Below are 21,613 nucleotides of genomic sequence, written 5' to 3' on the forward strand. Positions count from 1 at the left end.
AGTGTCACATGATTAGTAACTATTTCTCATCATTGATGAGCCAGTTGCCATGTAGCATTTTAAACTATGAATGTGCAGGCAGATACTGCTAATTTCTTCAAAGACTGAAGTTAGGAATTTTTTTTTCCAGCCTGCTTATTGATAAGACTGTGCTGATGAGCATAAATTACATTCTTTTGTATTCTTACCCACTACTTCTCTACCAGTTGACCCAAAAAGACATTTTCAGCCCTTTGCCTGCGACTGATGCAGGACCGTTGGTGTACCAAGATCTGAATCATTCTTCTCACTCTTTCAGCATGTTGGCACGCTTCCTGTCTTCCAGCCCTTTAGCATTTTCCTGGTACTGGAACCATTATCAAAAATACCTCAAGTGAGCTAGAGACCTCCTCCTTTTCTTTCTTTATGCTTGTGTGCAAGTTAATCGGACTAATTGAAGTTGCTTATCCCTGTTAGACGTTAATTTAACATCCTCTTTAGTTACTAAGGAACAGTGAGCATGGTGTAGAGGTACCTCATGTCAGCTCAGGTCCAGCAGAGCTTCTTAGTGCTGGTTTTGCAATGCTGCCCTGTACTGTACTCCGTAGTATCTGTTGCACCTCAGTTTTCTGTGAAGCAGAGCAGCCCAACTCTCTGTTGTTAAAAGCTCATCCTGGCTCTGTGGCAAGCGAAAAGCAACAACTAATAATCCAACACAAATTGAAAAAAGGAGAAATCGCTTCTGAGCTCATAGCTGTTTTGCAAACAGGAATCATAAACATCAGGAACTTCCCAGGTTATGGTTCCTAACTCATCTTTGCAGTTAAATCTTGCTTTCTCCTGCCAGGAGTCCAGACATTGTAGGACAGCTGAATAATCAAGCTGCTTCCTGCATGGATGTCCTGCATATGTAACTTTCTGTTCTGTTCCTCTAGCAACAGTCTGCTTTATATTTGTGTTGTGGAGTGACTCCTGCTTCTTTTCCCCTTTTTTTCATTAAATTATCAGTTCACTTTTTTAGTTTCTAGTCTTTCCACTTCCTTTGTTGCTGACAAAGGAGTCTCTGTTTTCTTGGATGCTCTGTAGTGCTAAATTGCAGTTCCAGACCACGAGCTCCAGTGGGGCCACCCGCTCTCACTACACTTCTCCGCACTAGCTGGAAGGAAAACATGGCATATCTGAGACAGGTGAAAGCATTTGTTCTGCCATCATCCATAACAGCGTTCTGACATGAACACATCCCAAACCACAGCGTATCATACTCCATCTCTGGACTGCCACCATAATACCCTCTTTGCTCTTTTTGCTCAATTTAGGTCTAGATCTGGCAAGACTTGCAAGTTTCTCTTAGTTGAAAGTTTGGGGTATTGTTGTTTCATGCAAACATCAGCACTTACTTGCTTTTAGAGTGTGTAATTGTTTTTTCCCTTTTGTTACTATCGATCACAAATCCCCTGTGCAGAGGGAAGTCTCTCCTCAGATGTGTCGTCATTTTAGTCTCTCCAACTTTCTGTACACCTGGGAGCATAACTCCAGGACTGAGGCTCAGTCACAATATTTTTGTATCACATATTTTTTGTTTTCCATTTTTGATTTCTGTAGATGAGTATCTGCAATAAACCTCCTAATAAGACAGCCCCAGAGAATTTTGGTGAAGCTGTTCCTGAGGTGCAGGTCCAACGCGCTCGAAGGAATGGCTGGAGCTGGCCTCTGCACCTTTTCCAGATTATTGCCTGGTTGCTGTACTTCTTCTTTGCACTGGTTGGCTTTGGAATCCTGGTCCCTCTCCTGCCCCGCCACTGGCTGCCCGCTGGCTATATCGTATCCTTTGGTCAAGAGGAGAACATGGACTGTAATAAACTATCAGTGGGATTTTTTAAAAGTAGTTATCAGGTAGCATAGAAAGCATAGGAGAAAGCAGCTGAGCCAGAATCTTTTTCTGAACTATCACCATAATCTTGATCTTCTGTCTAAAAAACAGTTATTTTGAGATCCTCTCTGCCCTTCAACTTTAGGTAGGTCACTAATGTTCTGCTTTTCTCCTTCATCACTCCCTGTTAAGGTTACTATCTTTGCCTCCGAGGCTCTTCTGCTGTCTACTTCTGCCTGTGTGTCTCCTTGGCTTTATAGTATTCTTCTACAGGTGTGCTGCAGGGTTTGAGGGAAGTCATGCTAAAAAAGCCCCTCCTGAAACATCCTTGCCACGATGGGCAGCCACACCTCCCTGTGCTGACTGAATGAGTCTTGAAAGGCGGCTTTATAGGTTTGTGATTATATAGTGTGGTTGCTTGTGATAGCTGGTAGTTGATCTTCTCCCAGGGCCCTCCCCTGTCCTCTGTAGAAAACGTGAGTGAAAGACGAGGTGGTGTAGTGTGAACCTCAGAGGAGAGGTCCATCATGGGACAGTCTTGAGCAGCAGCTTAATACATGTCTACCTGTCCTCTAAATGTGGGCAGTATCAGAAGACGAGGTGCTTATACTGTGAAGGCATCTTGTTTTGTAGCAAAGCCTAACTCAGCCCAGCCCAATGTGTTTTCCACCTCCTGTCCTCAACCCACCTCCCTAGAGCTGTGCACGCTTGCTGCTCCTGCCACGGGGAAAGAGAGGGACTGGAGGTGGGGTGTGCTGGGGAGCAATCCCAATGCTCCCAGTGCCACCTTGTACTGTCACCTGCGCCCAGGGAAGGAACTTCCTCAAGGCCAGGCCCTGGCTCCTGGTGGACTAGATTGTCTGGGGAGTGGCAGACTGGAAGAGGGTATCCTGAGATTTGAATTTAGTACTTAATAAGTTGGTGAGGGGTTTATAATTTGTGAGCAAGTGTTTGCTTTTGTCATCTCTCCGGTAATGTCTTCCTGGTGAAAATAAAATTGACTAAAAGTGGCTCAGTGCCACTTAGTGCTTCCTTAGCAGAACCAGATAACCAAGAAATACTATAGAGAGAATCTTGGGAAAAGTTCTGAAGAGATGAGATATGCACTTACATCATTTATACATCTGATTTATATATGTCCATGGAGCCTTTGATGTGTTTGGGATGCTTTTGCTTATCATTGTTTTAGTTATACCTGCATGATTTAGGCATTAATATCATTAGCTCACAGTGGTCTTACGTCTACTTATCTTACCCAAATCCTTGGTATTATCGTGGTTCAAACCTCATGAATTTGTCTACCAAATATCTTCATAACTCAATCTGAAGTCACTCTAATTCAACAGATTAATGTATCCCAAAGTTTTACTACCAGTTAATAAAGCACTAATGTCTCTTTTGTGTCAAAGGCAAATCCCTTCCCATTCTGATACACCAGTTATCAGAGCTCCAGTCAGCTAGACCTCTCAAAGACCTCCTTTTTTTCCGTCTACTATGCGGCTCTATTTTCTATAGGCCTTAGTATGATCAATGATGTGCACATCTGGGTGTATAACAAATAAACTGGAAGGTTAATTTTTGCACGCATGCTCATTTAGTTGCAGTATATTGTGAAGCAAACTCTCAAGCACGGTGGTAGTCCTGGCATGCAGGGCTGCTGCTTTGTATTTGTATATTCTTACATATTTGTATGTTCTTTCCAAATATCGGCAGTTACTTCAGGTGTCTAATCAAAAGTACTGCTAAAGCGTATTTGCTCTGACTTGCTACTGTGTTTAGAAGTAAGAATCCAAACAGGTAATATTTCAAGAAACAATGACAAATCCTGGATACTGTCTGTCTGTAAATTGTGCAGGAGCCTACTTTAAAGGGGTGATCCTCTTCCTTGGGATTCTGACTAAGAAAAAGGAAAGCAAGGTGATCAGTACTAGTTCCTTGATGTGACTTTTTTTTTCTTTCTTGGAAGTTTGGTCTTGTGAAGGGGCGTGTGCACGGCCTTAACTGACTGTTCCTTTCCAAGGAGTCAGTATGGACTGAGAAACATGGACCTATGTCAACAGTCTGCATGTGGGTTCAGATTCTGGTAAGTAAAGGTAATTTTTAAAAACTCCTGTGCTAGGAAGGACATTTCTGTGAGGCAGAGTAGTACATAATAAGGAGGGTTGTTCCTGTAGATTTAGTTATCCTTTTCCAGAGGGTATTTATTACAGCGCAAATGTCTCTGTTAAAAAAGCTCAGATTAATGAGCTGCAATCAGTTATATAGTGATTTCTAATTCTAAGCCATATATTTCTCATCTCTGTGGGCTTTGTATATTAAGGATAAAAATGTATGCATTAAATCACTCATACAATCCTTAACTGTGTACTTCAGTGTCCAGGAGTGTGTTTTATCTACCATTTAGTTGTTCATCTTACTGCAGTCTCTATTGATCCTGCGGATGCAAATGTGCGAGAAAAAAACTATCTAGGGCCTCTGGCCACCTTCAATCGTAATCAACATGCGCATGTCATTGAAAACCATCATTGCCATGTCTGTGATGTAGATGTGTAAGTATCTTCTCTTTTCCTTCTACTACTCTGTCTTCTTCACTATTACACTTCACTATTAGTATTAGACTATGAAATTGAAATTGAGCCCATGAAGCTCTATAGCGTGGATTAAACTTCATCCTGTTCAGTTAGTTGGGTAGGTGCCTGCTGTCAAATGTGCACATGGTTCTGTGTTTTATTTAATTGCTCACATGTTGAGTGGAGAGGACTGTACTGTTTTGAGTTATCTGGATGTTGGTGTTTGACCTAACAACGTGTAACTTGTGCGTGTGTGCTTGTATCTGGCTAGATGCTAATACGGTAGCAGGAAATGTTTGGAGGGCAGACATTAAGATCAGGCTTTGTAGAACTGCTAAAGGGTTTCAAATAAGAAATCAATGATCTCCAAATTAGAAATCATGCAGTGCATTGAAAGGCAAATTTTGCAGTGTTTGGGATTGTGGTCCAACGATGGCCAATATGTTTGGGTGTTGAAGTATTCCTGATGTAGGTGGTTTTCTCACTACTACTGTCTACTGCTGTATCCCCCTGTATTTGTGTCACTGGAAAGTCATGGTAATGTGCTGGTGCTGCCACGTTAATGCCACCCTTTCTTTGGCAGGAGTGCCAAGTCAAAGCACTGTGGAACTTGCAACAAGTGTGTGTGTGGCTTTGATCACCACTGCAAATGGCTCAACAACTGTGTGGGAGAGAGGAATTACTGGTAAGAGCCTGGCATTGTGACAGGAGTACAATACTGCATCAATAATGTCGCCCCTTCTCTTCTCAAGATTCTCCTCCAGTCTGTAATCAGCCACACAGAACCACTTTTCTTTCAGAACCCAGCTGAATAAAATCAGTCATGAGAAAACTAGATGGAAAATGCAAGCATGATTATGACATTCAAATAACCAGGGATAAAACTCCTACACTTAGAATTTTGTAGCTGAACATCTGCAAGTAGGAACAGAGAACATAATCTTATTATTTGGTATTAGGAAAAGCTAATTGGGATGTTAATTGGTGTCCTTAATGCTTCTGAGAGCTGGAGTGGGAATAGAACCATGATTATGCTGTTCCTGTCTCTGAAACAACCTGCATGCAGATTGCATGCTTTCCCTACGAGACTTGCCACTTGGCGGGAGTTACAGCAGCATGTAGGCACCTCTAGTCTGTGCCAGGTTTAAGATAAAGAATAAGGAGGCTATCACTGATTATTCCTTCTCAGTTTACTTTCCTGCACTAAAACCACATGGAAAGCAAAGAGTTGTTGCTGCTGGGTGCCATATTACACTGCTTTCAGATTTTGTGCAGGGAGCTCTTTGTCTGTCCTAGATGTACTTGGCTGTTTTGTACCCACGGTTGCTCTAAAGGGTCACAGTTTAGTCCCTCAGGGTAACAAATCAGAAGCAAGACTGTTAACCACTATCTATCATAAGTGTAAGAAAGTGTCACAGTAATTTGGGATAGCTGTCTATATCTCCGTCTTTCTTAGAGGTTGGGATTTTGAATTGTATGTGTGATGTTATTGAAGCCACTCAGACTTCTCACCTTCTTGGCAGGCTCTTTTTGAATAGCGTGCTGTCTGCCATCCTGGGCCTTGGGCTTCTGCTGCTCGTCGCTTGCTACGTCTTTGTGGAGTTCTTCATTGACCCCATGATGCTTCGCTCCGACCGGCACTTTGATGGTACTAGCAGTGCTTCAGTTGAGCATCCTGTGAATCAGCCAGTGTATCTCGATATGGGATTGGATTCTGTGGGCTCTCCCACTGAGAAGGAACTCCATTCCTTACTCCTTCAATTTTATGTTTCTGCAAGAATGTCTCTGCTCAGCTGGACGGAATGTCTTTTCGTCCAGAGCTGACTAACTGCTCTTCCTAAAGGCCTTGCAGACACAAGATTCTTAGACCTCCAGTGCATAATGGGTCTGCAGCTACCTTTGAGTTAACAATATTTCCAGCTATGAAGTTTAGTTAGAGATATTTAATACCTGGACTATCCGCTTACCTCCAACTCTTTTTGTTTTACAGCTCTAAAGAACCACACAGACCGCTGGTTTGTGTTTCTTCCTGCAGCTCCTGTTGAGACTTGGGCATCTGCCATTTTGGTCACGGCTGGGATTTTTATTCTTCTGAGCCTAATGACCGTGATCCTGCTAGGCCACCTCTTGACCTTTCACATCTATCTTAGTAGGTATTATGTTCCTGTCATCTGCATCCCCATTTCATTTTCGCTTAGCTTCTTGTGCTTGTTCTGCATTCACTGTGTGTTCACCTGTGTCACAAATATACATGTATTGTGCAAGATTGCCATTGAAAAAGTAGAAAATTTGGGTTTAAAATTATACTTCTGATTTTCCCCCAGTACCAGGTAGGCTTATCAGTGCACGTGCCATATAGGGCTTGCGTTGGGCCTGTGCATTCATGTGTCTAAGCTATGTTGCCCTGGAACTGAAAGCACATGGGAGAGTAGTAGAGAGGCCAGGTGGGATGAACTGGTTAATTCCAGCTCAGTGCCAGGGATGGCAGGTCAGATTGGCTCCGCATGCGGGCTTTTGTGAGTCTCTTCACTGTGCTCCCTAGTGCTTCTGTTGTGTGAGAGAGCCTATTTCTCCGTGACCACAGAGAAATGTGGATGATATTGGTCTAAATTTCTAATAGGAGGCCTGACATCCAGGTCATGGTCCCTTTACGGGAGTTGTACCGTATTGACACAAAATGACTTGTGGAATTCAGAGGAAGAGGTTTTCAGAAAGGCTCCTCATTAGATCTCCTACTTGTTGCTCTGTCAAGAAGGAATATTTACTTTTGTTTAAATACAGATGGGCATCAAAAACCTTTTTTCAGCCATTGTCTAAGATGAAGCCAATGCTATTTGACTGCCTGATGTAAGTCATGATGAGAAAAGATCTTACACTTGCAGTAGTCGGTGGTGCCAAAACTAGGCAAGAAGAGATGTGATGGAAGAGAAATGAGGACGGTGGTTACAGAGGATCCTTGGGTGGATTTTTAGGTTGTCAGTTAACAGCAATGCAGATGCCAACACAAACTAGGTCAGCACAAACCAGTGCAGCTCCAGAAGCAAAATAGTTGCACTGCTGAAGTGTAGCATTTGATGGGTGAGTGTTTCTCAGCTGGCATTAACGTTACAGTCACTGAGGTCTTTGACTCTTGTTTTCTTTTTGCAGCCTCTTTGAGCTTAAATGTGGTCACGCTGTGATTTTGCTTTCGTGGTGGAATTGAAAGTTGACTTTGCTGGGTTAATGGCGATGCCTGGAGATTTCAAAGGTCGATCTAGCACTGTAGAAAGACTAAAAGCATAACAAAGCTGGGGCCGCTCCAGGAAGATTTCTTTTGGATGAAAAAGAAAGGATTATTCGGTTTAGTACCGAGCGGTATTTTTCCTGTCTTTGTGTACAACTTCCACAAGAGGGTGCTCCCTCCTTGGGATAAAGACGTGCTTTCTATTGTCAAACAGAAACGTGCATGTGTTAAACTAATTCTACGCTGGGTTTGGGGGATTTTTTGTTGCTGTTATCTTGGGGTGATTTTTTTCCTCTTTCAGAATAAATTTTGAGCCAAATTAACTTTTATTTCTGGCCCAATTTTAAATCTTTACGACTTACATGGAAACAGAATGTAATTATTGTTAATTTTTGTTAACATTTTATTACATCAAAATCTGCTACCTATTGAAATTGGTTCCAGCTGTGCAGAAGTGCGGTGTGTAAGTCTTTGCTTAAAAAAAGCGATGTTGCTGTACTGAAGCCTATATTGTGTGTTACATATGAGTATGTATTACACTTACAACTGGGATTCAGGGAGATAGACAAAGTATGTTTGGTTTAAATTCCTCTTATTCACACCTGTAATTATCAATAGTCTCATCTGAATGCTTTAAGGTAAATAGCGTTGGAGTGAACTGTCTAACCTCATTTGCGACTAGAAATACAGTTTACCAATTAAAACGTAATTCCTGTTCATGAATATTTCTTCATAAACCTTTTTTTAAAATAATTAAATTACAGAAAGAAAATAGCACCCCTGTGAGTGTTATTGCCTTTAAGCTTCACATAAAAACACCTGGCTTAAGTCAGGTATGACTATGAAAATTTTAGAATCTAATTTTTTTACAAGCACAGTGAGATTTTCAGAATTACTGTCCTGATTTTAATTACTCACTGCTATCACTCAAAAGGAAGGAAGTAGGTTATTCTCAAAATAGTAGGTCCATGTATTCAAAATTACCAGTCTTGATAGAGACAGTTCTAGAGGCATTCAGTGAAGCATGACACTTCAGAAGTCTGGAGTGAGGATATTTTTTTTTCAATAATATGAGAGGCCAATAGTAAGCAGAATAAGAAGAAAACAGTAATAGGGAATATAGGAAAGGGTATGGGACTCTTTACAGACTATGATTATATATTGCACAGTATGTGCTGTAGTGTTATCTGGCCAAATGCAGTATTTTTTAACTAAATAGCTTTATTAAAATATTTTAAAAGTTACACTGTTAAGTATTCAGAAATCAACAAACTCTAAATTAAAAATGGTTTATAGCCCTTTGCTTAAGAAGCAATATTCTCTTTCTCAAATAAAGCATACAGTACCATTCTAGGAGCATTTGCCAGCACCCTGCACTGTCCCCGTTAAGTGCATCCACTAATCACTTGGCTGCAGACTCGCATTCATTTTTATGCTCTGTCTTCCTGGCCAAATGGATCTTGAATTCTTATTTCTTCATAAGGTCATTGCTTTAACAGGAGAGGCGCCTCCTCCTCTGCTCTCCCCCACTTCCCTGAGAAGTAGTCCTGTGTTTAGGGCATGGCTTTGAGAGGTAAGATATTACTGATACAAAGGTCTTCAGGCAGAGGAAGCATTTTAGTCTGGATGTCCCACAACCTAGGCATCTGCTTTAACTACTATACTTCTGTAAAAAGGAAGAATGACTACCAGGCTGTGCACTAAAAACCTTCAGCATCCATTTCTGGGTTTTAAGCTCTAAAAATACTTACTGTAACAGGGTCATTATGTCTGAGTTTTGGATCCTCATAACGTTTTGGGTCACATGAAGAAACCAAACTACTCAGAAATGTCATGTGCTTTTGCTCATTCATAGAAGCAGATGTGTTTGGGGGGGGCCCTTAAGAGCACATAAACTCAGGCACATAAAAACTCTGAACACGTCTATTTGGCACCAGACAGGTTGGGCATTTAATGCTGACTGGTTTGGACGTTAAGTGTCTCAATCTCCTCTACGGGACACACTAACCTGCTGAATTTCTTTTCTCCATTTAGCATCACATACCTTCTGACTACTCACTGAGCTTTCTGTATGCTACAGATCTTACCCTTATTGGGTATGAATAATGGATTTGCTCTGAAATGAGCTGAACAAATTACTACAGTAGAGAAGGCTGTACCATCTATATGAAGCTTTAGAAGAATAGTGGGACTATGAGAAAGTGTGATAATGACAGTAACGGATATAGCAAGATATACAGTGCAAAGGTGCTTTTGGCTCAGAGTATCAGTCTTTTCATGTTTATAGTTACTATTTGATTGTATAGTTATTCAGACTGTTTGTATAAGTGTCATCAGGGAGTGGCCTTTCCTGCAATGACAGGTCTCTTTCTTTCTTCCCAGTGTGGAACAAATTGACTACGTACGAGTACATCCTGCAGCAGCGTCCCCAGCAAGAGGCGAAAGAGGGAGACAAGCAACTGGAGTCTTGTCCCCCCCAAGTGAGACCCAGTCAGGTACTCGTTGTATTTTCAGTCCATTTCTCAAAAACAGCCTCGCTTGTCCGCAGCGTAAAGTTTGCTTCACTTTTGTGAGCTCCAAATTTTAGAGGCGGTTGCTAAAGATAAGACTTCAGAGGTACTTTGGTACAGAGTTGAGTAGGATGTGAGAGAGTGTAAGGCCTGTAATCTGATGAACACTTTAGGCATAAGCAAGTACTGCTTTCAAAGGAATCAATCCCACCCACTCTTTTCCTTCACCACTTGTTTTGGGCCCTGCACCATCTATTCTCTTCTGCCAGCGCAGCTGTTTCTTACAGTCATGCAGCGAACAGGGTGGGGGATCTCATCTGGGTAAGAATAAACTTTATTAAAAAAATAATTGAGCTCATGTTTAGCTGGCCCAGCTCCCTCCTATTTGGTTCACCAAGCAGTCACATAAATACCTGTGTCAGCACGAATGAGGATGACTGAAGAGTGGGAAGGGTCCTGTCACTGGAAAGGACAGGACCATCTGTTTGGGTGGCAGTGCACATCTTGCTGGCTTATGTGAGTGGTACCTCAGGTCATGACTGAAAGTGAGACAGGCTTGAAGGCTGGAGAAACTGGGGCTAATCATTGAGCAGCTAAAAATACCAAATAGTTTAACCATCTTGAAAAAGACACCAATCGTGTTCAGAAATGACCCAGATATCTGCTTTTCTTTGAATTGAGTCTACATAGTAATAAGGGTCCTTGTGATTACTGTGATGTTGATCTGTATCTCTGTAGAAAGAGTTCTACAAGCTATTTAATGCTATTACACTCTGCAGTGGCATATATATTCCGCTATGAATTGAGAGGTTCAGTGTAATTTATTTTGCTGCAAGGCACCTCTGTCCCTGGAGTTACTCAAAATTTGACTGGACAAATTTTGCCCCGGCTTTGATGGGGGGTTGGACTAGAAACTTCTAGAAATTCTTCCTAGTCTAAATTATTCTGTGATTCTGTGAGCCCATATAGCTCTATCTGGCTTTATGCAAGTAAGTTACCTACTATACAACCAGTTTTATATTTCATAAGAAATTAATTAAATCCAAGCTTCATCCAAGTATTCTGTGTAGAGATACTGGGATCTCTCTGTACTCATTCATGGTTTTTCCCTGTCAAAGCAAAGGGGAAAGTGAGCTAATTCCCTTTCGTATAATATGGAGACCTCAGCTTTTTGTATGTATTTTTTTGCTGCCTTGGAAAAGTTGAACTTTCAGTTTAAACAGAGGTTTCCATAACAACAAAAATATTTGGTGCTTTGTCTCATAGAGCTTTGCTTACTGTGAAAATTAAAACAATAATAAAGCATTAGCTCTAATAATTTCCTAGTTACTGAATTTTGATTGATACTGAAAATACATTTGAACGGGGGTGGACTCTGTGTGTGTGCACATTTGGGATGTAGCCATTCAATGATGTTCTCCTTCTGCGCTGGTGCTTATCTAGATATGTGTGAATATGATTAATTTGAAGCAGCAAGCCTGGAAGAAGCAGGGTGAAAAGGAGTGCTGTGTTTCAGGACTGCAGTTAGTACCTTGGGAAACAAGAAAGACTGGATGATGCCCAGTAACATTGTTAAGAAAAATGTTAACCCGCCAGATTTTCCTTGTTTCTTACATAGCAACCAGAGATAAACACAAACAAATAGATTGGAGTAGGAGTACACCAAGTGACTTGCCTTTTGTAAGCTGTGTTGACTACAGCCTTCTTTAGCTTGAACACAGAAATCCTTTGTAATTGATCCAAGATGCTGTAAGCCTAAAATGGAAATCATCCTCTTCCCACTTTTGTCTTAACTGTTCATTCATTTTAGGGAGTAAGAAGAAACATGCATTCCCCATTTAATCCTTGGTTTTGAGCCTTATTCAAGCTTGGGTGTTGGTTTTGGCTTCAGTTTTCCATGTTTGTCTGTGGTTAAGTCTTCAGCTATGTTCAGATTAAAGGATTCTTGTTCAGGTTAAAGGATTCTTATGTGCTTGTGGAATCCTTCTCAGAACATGCACAAAGTAAAAGCCCTAATTTTGCACACTTGAGTGGTTCAGATGTCAGAAAAAATGCAAAAGTTGGATATATACAGCCTTCGCCTCTATTACTATACCCAAAGTAGCCTGTGCAAGTAACAGTTTTTTCTGTAGGCAGTTGCATAGCAGTCCAAAGAAATGTGAACTAAAACAAAAAACAATGCTTTAATGCATAATTGCATTCATACCAGGGAGCTGGCTTTCATAGTGAGACCAGCTGGGATGTGATTTTTTTCACATTCCTAAAACTTTGAACTTGCTTTGGACACTGATTCAGGTTGGTGAGGTTTGATTTTAAATAATAAACATGGATTTTACTCAGCTTCCCTCACATTTTCGATATTGCTTCTCTCTTCCAATGTCTGGTTAAGATGAACCTAGCCTTCACTCTCAGCCTCGACTCTTGCAACAGACCCACTTTCCCTGGGACAAGAACCATTTTTTCCTGTTCAGTTCTGCCTCCCCTCCAGCCAGACAACATTTCAGGCCACTGGCTGTCACTGAAGTGGATGGTAAGAGCAGCTGCAGCAAGCAAGGGAGCTGAATTAATCCCAAAGTTGTAACCATGAAACTTGGGGTGAATACAGCTGGTATTCAGCCTCTAGAGGAGGTCTGAGCATGACCAGGATTTGCAAGGTGGCAATGAACTTGGGTGGTTTGTCGATTGAGCAGTCAGTCTGTTTTCAGCAAGGGGAAGAGCTGAATCCTAACAACCCAATTGTAAAGGGTGGCTTCATCTTGCTGTTGCAGTTGAAGGATGCTGGCTGTCCTGCTAAAGGCTGTGGGAGCGGAGGGAGGCTGAGACTCTGCGCTATGTTTGTAGTTTTTGTCACACTGAGAGAACATTGTATTTTCTACTGATGAAGTCTCCTTCCATTTGTTTCTGCTAGTCAGCTCTAATGGTTTACTTTCTTTTATGTAGCTGCTTTGGTTATACATAATTTATAGAAGGCTGAAATGAACAAAATGAATTTAAAAAGCTCTTTCATTCCCTGCTTGGAAAGAGTTGTCATAATATTCTCAGAATGTATCCTTTATTAATCTCCTTTGAAATGCCAGTCCTGCAGTTCTGTTTGTATGCTGTGGACATTGAGTCCTGATGGTTTTCAGTTACTCTGCACAGTCTTACGAGGACATCTCCTGCTGCAGCTCATTTCAGCCACGGTGTGCTTTCCTCTGAAAAGACCTGCATCTCCCCGCCTGCACACTTACAGTGACAGGAGATTGTGTCTGGTCCCCTTCATTTGTGACTCAGGTGCATGAGGCTTGACTGTAGATGTTAAGAATTTGGTCCCCAAGGAGATCTGAGGAAATATTTATGTACACGTGATGTTCAGTTGATGATGAGCAATGTTCTGACTTGAGTTACAAGTTCTATTTGAAATACATGTGGTCAATTTCTGCAGATTATTAATCCTGCATTTGGATAAACCCTGCCTATAATAGCCCCAAATAGCATAATTCTCAAATCAGAAAGATCTAATGTTTAGGATTGCTAAAGCAGTTCCCTTCAAATTCATAGAATCATAGAATCGTTAAGGTTGGAAAAGACCCTTAAGATCATCAAGTCCAACTGTTAGACTAACACTGCCAAGTCCACCACTAAACCATGTCCCTAAGCACCACGTCTACCCATCTTTTAAATACCTCCAGGGATGGGGACTCAACCACTTCCCTGGGGAGCCTGTTCCAATGCCTGACTACTCTTTCAGTGAAGAAGTTTTTCCTAATATCCAGCCTAAACTTCCCCTGGCTCAGCTTGAGGACGTTTCCTCTTGTCCTATCACTTGTTACTTGGGAGAAGAGACCGACCCCCACCTCACTACAACCTCCTTTCAGGTAGATGTAGAGAGCGATAAGGTCTCTCCTCAGCCTCCTCTTCTCCAGACTAAACAACCCCAGTTCCCTCAGCCGCTCCTCATAAGACTTGTGCTCTAGACCCTTCACCAGCTTCATTGCCCTTCTTTGGATGCACTCCAGCATCTCAACATCCTTATTGTTGTGAGGAGCCCAAAACTGAGCACAGTACTCGAGGTGTGGCCTCACCAGTGCCGAGTACAGGGGCACTATCACCTCCCTCGTCCTGCTGGCCACACTATTCCTGATACAAGCCAGGATGCCATTGGCCCTCTTGGCCACCTGAGCACACTGCTGGCTCATGTTCAGGCGGCTGTCAACCAACATCCCCAGGTCCTTTTCCGCCAGGCAGCTCTCCAGCCACTGCTCCCCAGGCCTGTAGCATTGCATGGGGTTGTTGTGACCCAGGTGCAGGACCCAGCACTGAGCCTTGTTGAACCTCATACAGTTGGCCCCAGCCCATCGATCCAGCCTGTCCAGATCCCTCTGTAGGGCCTTCCTACCCTCCAGCAGATCAACACTCCCACCCAACTTGGTGTCATCTGCAAACTTACTGAGGGTGCACTCAATCCCCTCATCCAGACCATCGATAAAGATATTGAACAGGACCGGCCCCAACACTGAGCCCTGGGGAACACCACTCGTGACCAGTCACCAACTGGATTTGACTCCATTCACCACCACTCTCTGGGCTTGGCCATTTAGCCAGTTTTTTACCCAGCAGAGAGTGCACTTATCCAAGCTGTGAGCAGTCAGTTTCTTCAGGAGAATGCTGTGGGAGACAGTGTCAAAGGCCTTACTAAAGTCCAAGTAGACAACATCCACAGCCTTTCCCTCATCCACTAAGCAGGTCACCTTGTCGTAGGAGATCGGGTTGGTCAAGCAGTATCTTCCCTTCGTGAACCCATGCTGGCTGGGCCTGGGACAACGTGTGGTTGTCCCACACGTGCCGCGTAATGGCACTCAAGATGATCTGCTTCATGACCTTCCCCGGCACTGAGGTCAGGCTGACAGGCCTGTAGTTCCCTGGATCCTCCTTCCGACCCTTCTTGTAGATGGGTGTCACATTAGCTAACTTCCAGTCAGCTGGGACCTCCCCGGTTGACCAGGACTGCTGGTAAATGATGGAAAATGGCTTGGCGAGCTCCTCTGCCAGCTCCCTCAGTATCCTCGGGTGGATCCTATCTGGCCCCATAGACTTGTGGGTATCCAGGTGGAGGAACAGGTTGCTGACTGTTACCTCTTCGATTATTGGGGCTTTATTCTGCATCCTATCTCCATCTCCCAGCTCAGGGGCCTGAAAAACCCGAGGATGACTAGCTTGACTATTAAAGACTGAGGCAAAGAAGGCATTAAGTACCTCAGCCTTCTCCTCGTCCTTTGTGGCAATGTTACCCTCTGCATCCAGCAAAGGATGGAGATTCTCCTTGGCCCTCCTTTTGTCGCTGATATATTTGTAAAAATATTTTTTGTTATCCTTCACTGCAGCAGCCAGTTTAAGTTCTAGCTGAGCCTTTGCTTTTCTAATTTTCTCCCTGCATAACCTAACAATATCCTTGTAGTCTTCCTGAGTTGCCTGCCCCTTCTTCCAAAGATGATAAACTCTCCTTTTTTTCCTGAGTTCCAGCCTAAGCTCTCTGTTCAGCCAGGCTGGTCTTCTTCCCTGCTGGCTCGTCTTTCGGCACGTGCGGACAGCCTGCTCCTGCGCCTTTAAGATTTCCTTCTTGAATAACATCCAGCCTTCCTGGACTCCTTTGCCCTTCAGGACTGCTGCCCAAGGGACTCTGTCAACCAGACTCCTAAACAGGCCAAAGTCTGCCTTTCTAAAGTCCAGGGTAGCGGTTTTGCTGACCCCCCTGGCAAAAGGCAACAGGCCTGAAGTCTTTCCAGTTTGGCAACTCTCTTATCTAACAATCACAGTACTGAGTACGGAGACTCCAGACATTGATGCCAAGATGTTCAAAAGCAACAAGTAATTTTGGAAGTATCTCTTCTGGTGTGTAAAGAAGGCTGGCCAAAGTTGATCAGACCAGTGTGCTGGCTCTGACACAGGCCGATCGTGGATGCTGAGAAAGAGTGCAGGAGCTGTAGTCCCCAGTACCCTCTCCCAGCACTTGGCAATATGTGTTAGGGGCTTTTGGAGCACAGAGCTTCAAATGGCTTTGTATTTGCTGGTTTCTCACACAAACTTTTCTCATTTCTTCTTGAATCCATGTAACATTTAGCACCTGCAGCAGCCTATGGCTGTGAGTGCTACAGCGTATTTCCATGTTGTGTCAAAAATGCGGCCTTTCTTCTGTTTCTTTTGAAACTGCTACCTGATTTTTTTCATTTGATGCTCCCTAAATGTTGTGTTAGAGAGACGGTAAACAATTATTCCCCATTTGCTTTCTCCATTCATGTCTGACCTGAGTATTTCCTCTGCTGAATGAAGAGCCCTGGCCCATTAGCTGTTTCTTGTACAGAAACTGCTCCATACCTTTCATTGGTCCTGTCACTCTTCTCTATACCTTCTTCCAGGTCTTCTGTGGGGGAAGATGCTGCAACACTATAGAGAATCCAGTATCCAGGCTGCCGATGAATTTATTCAGTAACATGAAACTATTTTCCCCTTTTTTTTTTTTTAATGCCTTTCCTTTTCAGTCCTGTCATCTGAAATGATTTCTTGGCTGCCACTGAATGTGCAGCTTCATGAATTCACTTCTAATTCAGAGACCATTGCTTTGGATGTTAAGTTTACACTACTTTTCCCATGTGCATCACTTTACATCTTTACATCTAGCAGTCTTGATTTTCATGTGCCATTTTATCACCCCGTAATTCAATATTGGAAGGATCTTCTGCAACTCTTGTGGTTGGCTTTAATTTTTATTGCCTTACATAAGGGAGTATCATCACCAGACTTCATCTCACTGTTCTGCTCTTTTGTCGATTGTTTATGAATTTGTTGAAGTGCAGAGGCTCTGGGTCTCTCAGGAACCCATTTGTGGGACATCCAACTTTGACTTCATTTTCTCAAGATTGCTGATCAGGACGTTCAGACAAATAGGTCTTCATGAGCTTGTTTAAGCTTTTTTGGAAGCTAATGCTTATCGCATTTAAAATCCCTCCGTCTTTACCTAAAAGTTGCCTTAAAATGCATGTGTGTCTTTATAGTCATTGTGCACTAAAATGTTTAAGAGGAAGTTGTCTTGCTAATTATTCAAGTTTAAGAGCAGCTGAAAAGTACTGTCAAGGTTCTCCTGAGCACGGTTTATCCTTTTTGATAATGGAGCTTCATACCCCGCACCACTTGGTACTCTGACCATCTTAACTGTACCCTTGTGAGGCAGAACTGGGAGCCCTTTTCTGTAATGCAGACACTTGGATTTAGGAGGCTTATTCGTTGAGTTTTCTTATATGTTTATGAAAGTATGCAGTTTCAAAGTTCAGGATGGCATTACTTTGAATTCATCTATACCTGAGGCAAATGAGCAATATATCACATTCTTTTTTAAAAAACAGTAGTTATTAGCCATACAAGATTCAAACAAGAAATAGAAAGTATTTAATGTTTTTGCTGTATGTTGCATACTTGCATTTTCCTTACCTCCATTTTGAATTTAAAAGAAGTTTTTTGCATTCACTGCTTGGCTCTTATGATTGAACTGTATAACTAATGGAGGCTTTAAGTGATATTTTGAATGTGGTCCCAAGAAATGATTAAGCTGGTCTCTGTAATTGTGATTTGTTTTTGAGCCACATGAAATACTGGCTGGACTAAATGAATGAATCAGGGACTTCTAATTGTCTCAATCTTCGCTTTCCATCTTCTTAAGCAGCAGACTCCTGCTCAGTTTCAGCTGTGCTAGCTGTAAGGACAGAAAATGTCTGGCATGTGGCTGAGGAAGGAGGAAGAAGACATCTCTGTAGTGAAAAACCCCTCTTCTCCACTCTGTGTCCATATTGGTCTGAAAATGTTAATTTTTTTTTTTTTTTTTTTTTTTTTTTTTTTTAGGAAGCAGACTTTTTTTCAGGTAACCCTGGCTATACAGACCCTGATATTCAAGTAGAGGAATTCTCAACAGTAACTTCAGGAAAAGGGTGAGTGAAGTTGTAGATAGGAGTCTCCCAGCAGCAGGTATGGTGAACGGGAGATTGTCACTGAAGTTACTGGTGGACCCTAAGACAAAAATACTTAGGAGGATAGGGAGCACCAACGTTTTGACCAAGGCATGGTGAAATCTCTGAGTTTCAGGAGGGTAAATACCTACAGGAGTACTTGCCTCCCCTCCCCTAGGAAAATATCTTTCCTAGAATACTCTGTTTAGGCTGGTTTATATTAAAATTACTTCAAAGCTGCCTGATTTGTCCTGTAATTCCTATATTGAGCTCACTATAGTTATGTGATTTCAGGTTGGCAAGAGATGAATCATAACAGCAAAGTTTATAGCACAGGGAAGCACTCATGGGAAAACAGCATCCTTGTCTCTTAATTAATCCTTGCCTATTAACTCATGTCCCTGGGGAAGGGAGAAGAAACCTTTACACAGTTGTGCAGGAAAAGTTACCCTGCAGTCTTGCTGCAGATGCTGTGCAAGGCAGGGGACGCCTCGGTCAGGCTGATGTGTATGTGCAAGCAAAGTGGGCATCAGAGTTAAGTCATGTCTAAGGGAAGCATCTTGTATATCTGCCATGTGTTTTAGCTTTTCAAAGTTCTACGTCCACAATGATGAAGCTGACCCTGAGCAGAGCTCCTCTCCTGACCTCCCGTCTCTTCACTTTGCGGTCCCTTCTCAGGTAAGCAGGAGACTTGTTACATACCATAACCTCTGCAGCTGACGATTCACCAAGTTGCATGGGTGCGTGCTCACTTGAGTGCAGACTGTGGTTACCTCCTTTCGTACACGTGCTCTCCCTGTCCTCAGCATGTATGTGCAGGTGTGGCTGTGCCCTGCAGTCACTACATCCAAGTGATACTCTCCTGTCTCAGCTCGCACATGTAATCAGATATATTCTGCAGTTCCCTCATAAGCTCGCAGCTCAGCTGTAATACAGCTGTAATACAATGTCTTGCTGCTCCAGTGCAGTTCAGTGACTGTATCTTTACTACTTCGTTGATATAACAAGCTGTGCATGTTTCTGTACAAAATCCAACAGTTTATACGTTCAAATATGGAAGTTAAAGCATCTGCCCAGGGAAAGATGGTGTGTGTGGATATGAAGCTTGAGCGTATGAAACAGCTGTCCAAAGTCAAGTTTGCTGCGCTCTTGACATTCATGTACCTATGTCCAGATGTGCTCCCCCCTTGCTCAAATGCCAGGTGATGGTGCTCTCCCCTTTTCCTCCAGGCTTATTAATCAAAGTCTTGTCATGTAGATGATTAGAAAAAATCCTTTTCAACTATATTTGTATTTTAGACAAGAGCTGTCTCTCTCTTGGGATGTCCTGTGCTATGTGACTTTTGGTCCCCTCTTCTAGGTTGACTCTAGAAATGCATTTGTCCACCAGTCTCTGATACATCCTCCAGCTGTATGAGACAACAGCTTAAAGGAACCTACACACAGAGAATCGCTGTATGCAGATAATGTGTGTGTTCATTAAATACCTGTTCTCTATCATTGCTTTGTAGGAACTCAGTCTCAAACTGTAAAATATTCTTGGTCTTTTGTCATACCTAGCTCATTATTAAAAATAGGAGGAATTAAAAAGAGGTAGAAATAAAAAAAAATTAGTGTCTCATTACTTTGGGCTGATGAAGTGACTTCCCTTCTCTTGGACCTCTTGCTTTCAAAGCGACAGAAAAAAAGAAGAAAGAAGACACATAAAGCTTCTTCCTCAGCAATGGACAGCAGATCTAAAACACACACTAGACCTTGGCCCTCCTTCCCAGATCCCCAGTCAGGTGAGAGTGCACCAGTCAGCTTCTCTGCTTCTGGATTTCTGGTTGCTGGCGCACAGAAATGAAGTGTGTCGTGAAAACCCAGCACTGGCAGAAAGTTAACTTGCCGGTGCTTCGAAGTGCTTGGAGATACTCTAAAATGATCAGACTTGGGTACACTGCTGAGTGTAGAATTCTGTACGTTTTCGTATCTAATTTTGCGTAAATATGTAGCACTAGTGGATCAGTCACGTCAGCGTTCCTTGTTGACATCTTTGTGGGGCTGAGGGATCTCTCTCTCTCTTCTTAAGCTTTCTTCTCCCTTTCTTTCCATCTGCAGAGTTCCCAGCCGCAGCTGCTGCCACCTCATCTTCCCACGACCTTCGCCTCTTAGTGCCAGCTTTTCCTCTGAGAGCTGCTGTGCCCCCCAGCAGCATCGGCCTCATCCAGGCAGCGGGACCCCCAGCTGACTATCACTCAGAGTCTGCCGAGTCCATGGATGAGATTCCTGTGGCTCAGACTCGCCTTGGGAGCACGGCCCTTCATAGGCCTCCTAAGAATAGCTCAAGCAGCTCTCAAGACTATCCCTTGTCCACAGACAATCCCAGAGGTGACAGGAGGAAGAATCTGTATTCTGGGCACAAGGTAAAAAGGAAAAGCTGCCAGCAAGACAGACACATGGAACAAGACCTGGAACTTTTTTCTAAGATTCCTGCTGTGTTTGTAAGTAAGAGCAGTGGAGAACCTCATGTCTCTCAGCCCCAGCCCAGTGAGAGCACAATCGAGCCACACCACAGAAAATGCACCAGCAAGCAGCATGTGGGCAGACATGATCCATGCTTTAAGGACAGAAGGACAAACACCACAGCGGCCTAGTGATCAGCTTTCCAAAGCCATAGCCTCTGGGGACAAGGCAAGAGGTTCTCTTTTTATTTGTATGTTGCTGTTCAAAGATCTTGACTCCAGTGACTCATCTTTTTCCGTGGGGGTAGCAGCATCCCTTTACCTGATGCTGTCCATCTTCCAGCACAACTAGCTAAGAGGCAGTAAAAACCATGCTGCATCATTGTTTCTGGCTGCTGCCTCTTCCTAAGCCAGGAGTGCCCCCGAGCCCAGTTCCACTCTCTGTGTCAATGGGGAACAGTTTCCCCTGATAGGGATGTGTCCAGCGCTGCCACCGGTTAAGGACTGCAGTGTTAGTACTCTGTGGGGTGCTGAGGGACTCACCCCTGCTCTGTGTGCTTGCCATCAGACTGCAGTGAGACATTTCTCGTGCGCGACCAAAGGAAAGAGGCAATAAGGTGGCAAACCTGAGGTAGGCATGTTGCTAGAGAGAACTAGAGTGCTTTCCATAGGAAGGGGCTGTACCCTCCTGGCCCTCCGTACATTAGTACTGCAGTAACTTTCTGCGAGAGTGCGTGGAGAAGAATAAGGCTGCATCTCTACTGTTCCCTGCACCCTGAAAACTAAATTTCCCATCTGCCTACACCCTGTCAGTCTTTGAATCATGCGCAAGGTCAGGGAGTAACCTCAGGATTGCCCTGTCCCTATACCACTTTCCACTGTGCACGCTCAAGCCAAGTTCAGCAGCATGTATTCTGTAAGGCAGCATAGTTTGACCTGCTCCACCTTCCCAGCAGCCTGGGGTGCCCCACAGTGCAGCTTTCTCATCAGAAGCTCCAGGAAACAGCAGGTTCTGAAACCTTTCCATTTCCTGGGCTGCGA

General features: G+C 43.2%; 1 protein-coding gene across 1 annotated transcript; it reads left to right on the forward strand.

Annotated features, from left to right (window-relative positions):
• Positions 1-1,581: 1,581 nt before the first annotated feature.
• On the forward strand, positions 1,582-20,764 carry ZDHHC1 (zDHHC palmitoyltransferase 1; the record flags this gene model as incomplete). Its single annotated transcript, XM_082320845.1, has 10 exons — positions 1,582-1,800; positions 4,223-4,398; positions 5,003-5,104; positions 5,943-6,067; positions 6,410-6,568; positions 10,025-10,137; positions 18,025-18,110; positions 18,713-18,806; positions 19,804-19,912; positions 20,229-20,764. The coding sequence occupies 10 exons, from the start codon at positions 1,582-1,584 to the stop codon at positions 20,762-20,764; spliced, it is 1,719 nt and encodes a 572-aa protein (XP_082176971.1).
• Positions 20,765-21,613: the final 849 nt, after the last annotated feature.

Source organism: Platalea leucorodia, assembly GCF_965183815.1.
Source record: "Platalea leucorodia genome assembly, chromosome: 8".
Classification (NCBI taxonomy): domain Eukaryota; kingdom Metazoa; phylum Chordata; class Aves; order Pelecaniformes; family Threskiornithidae; genus Platalea; species Platalea leucorodia.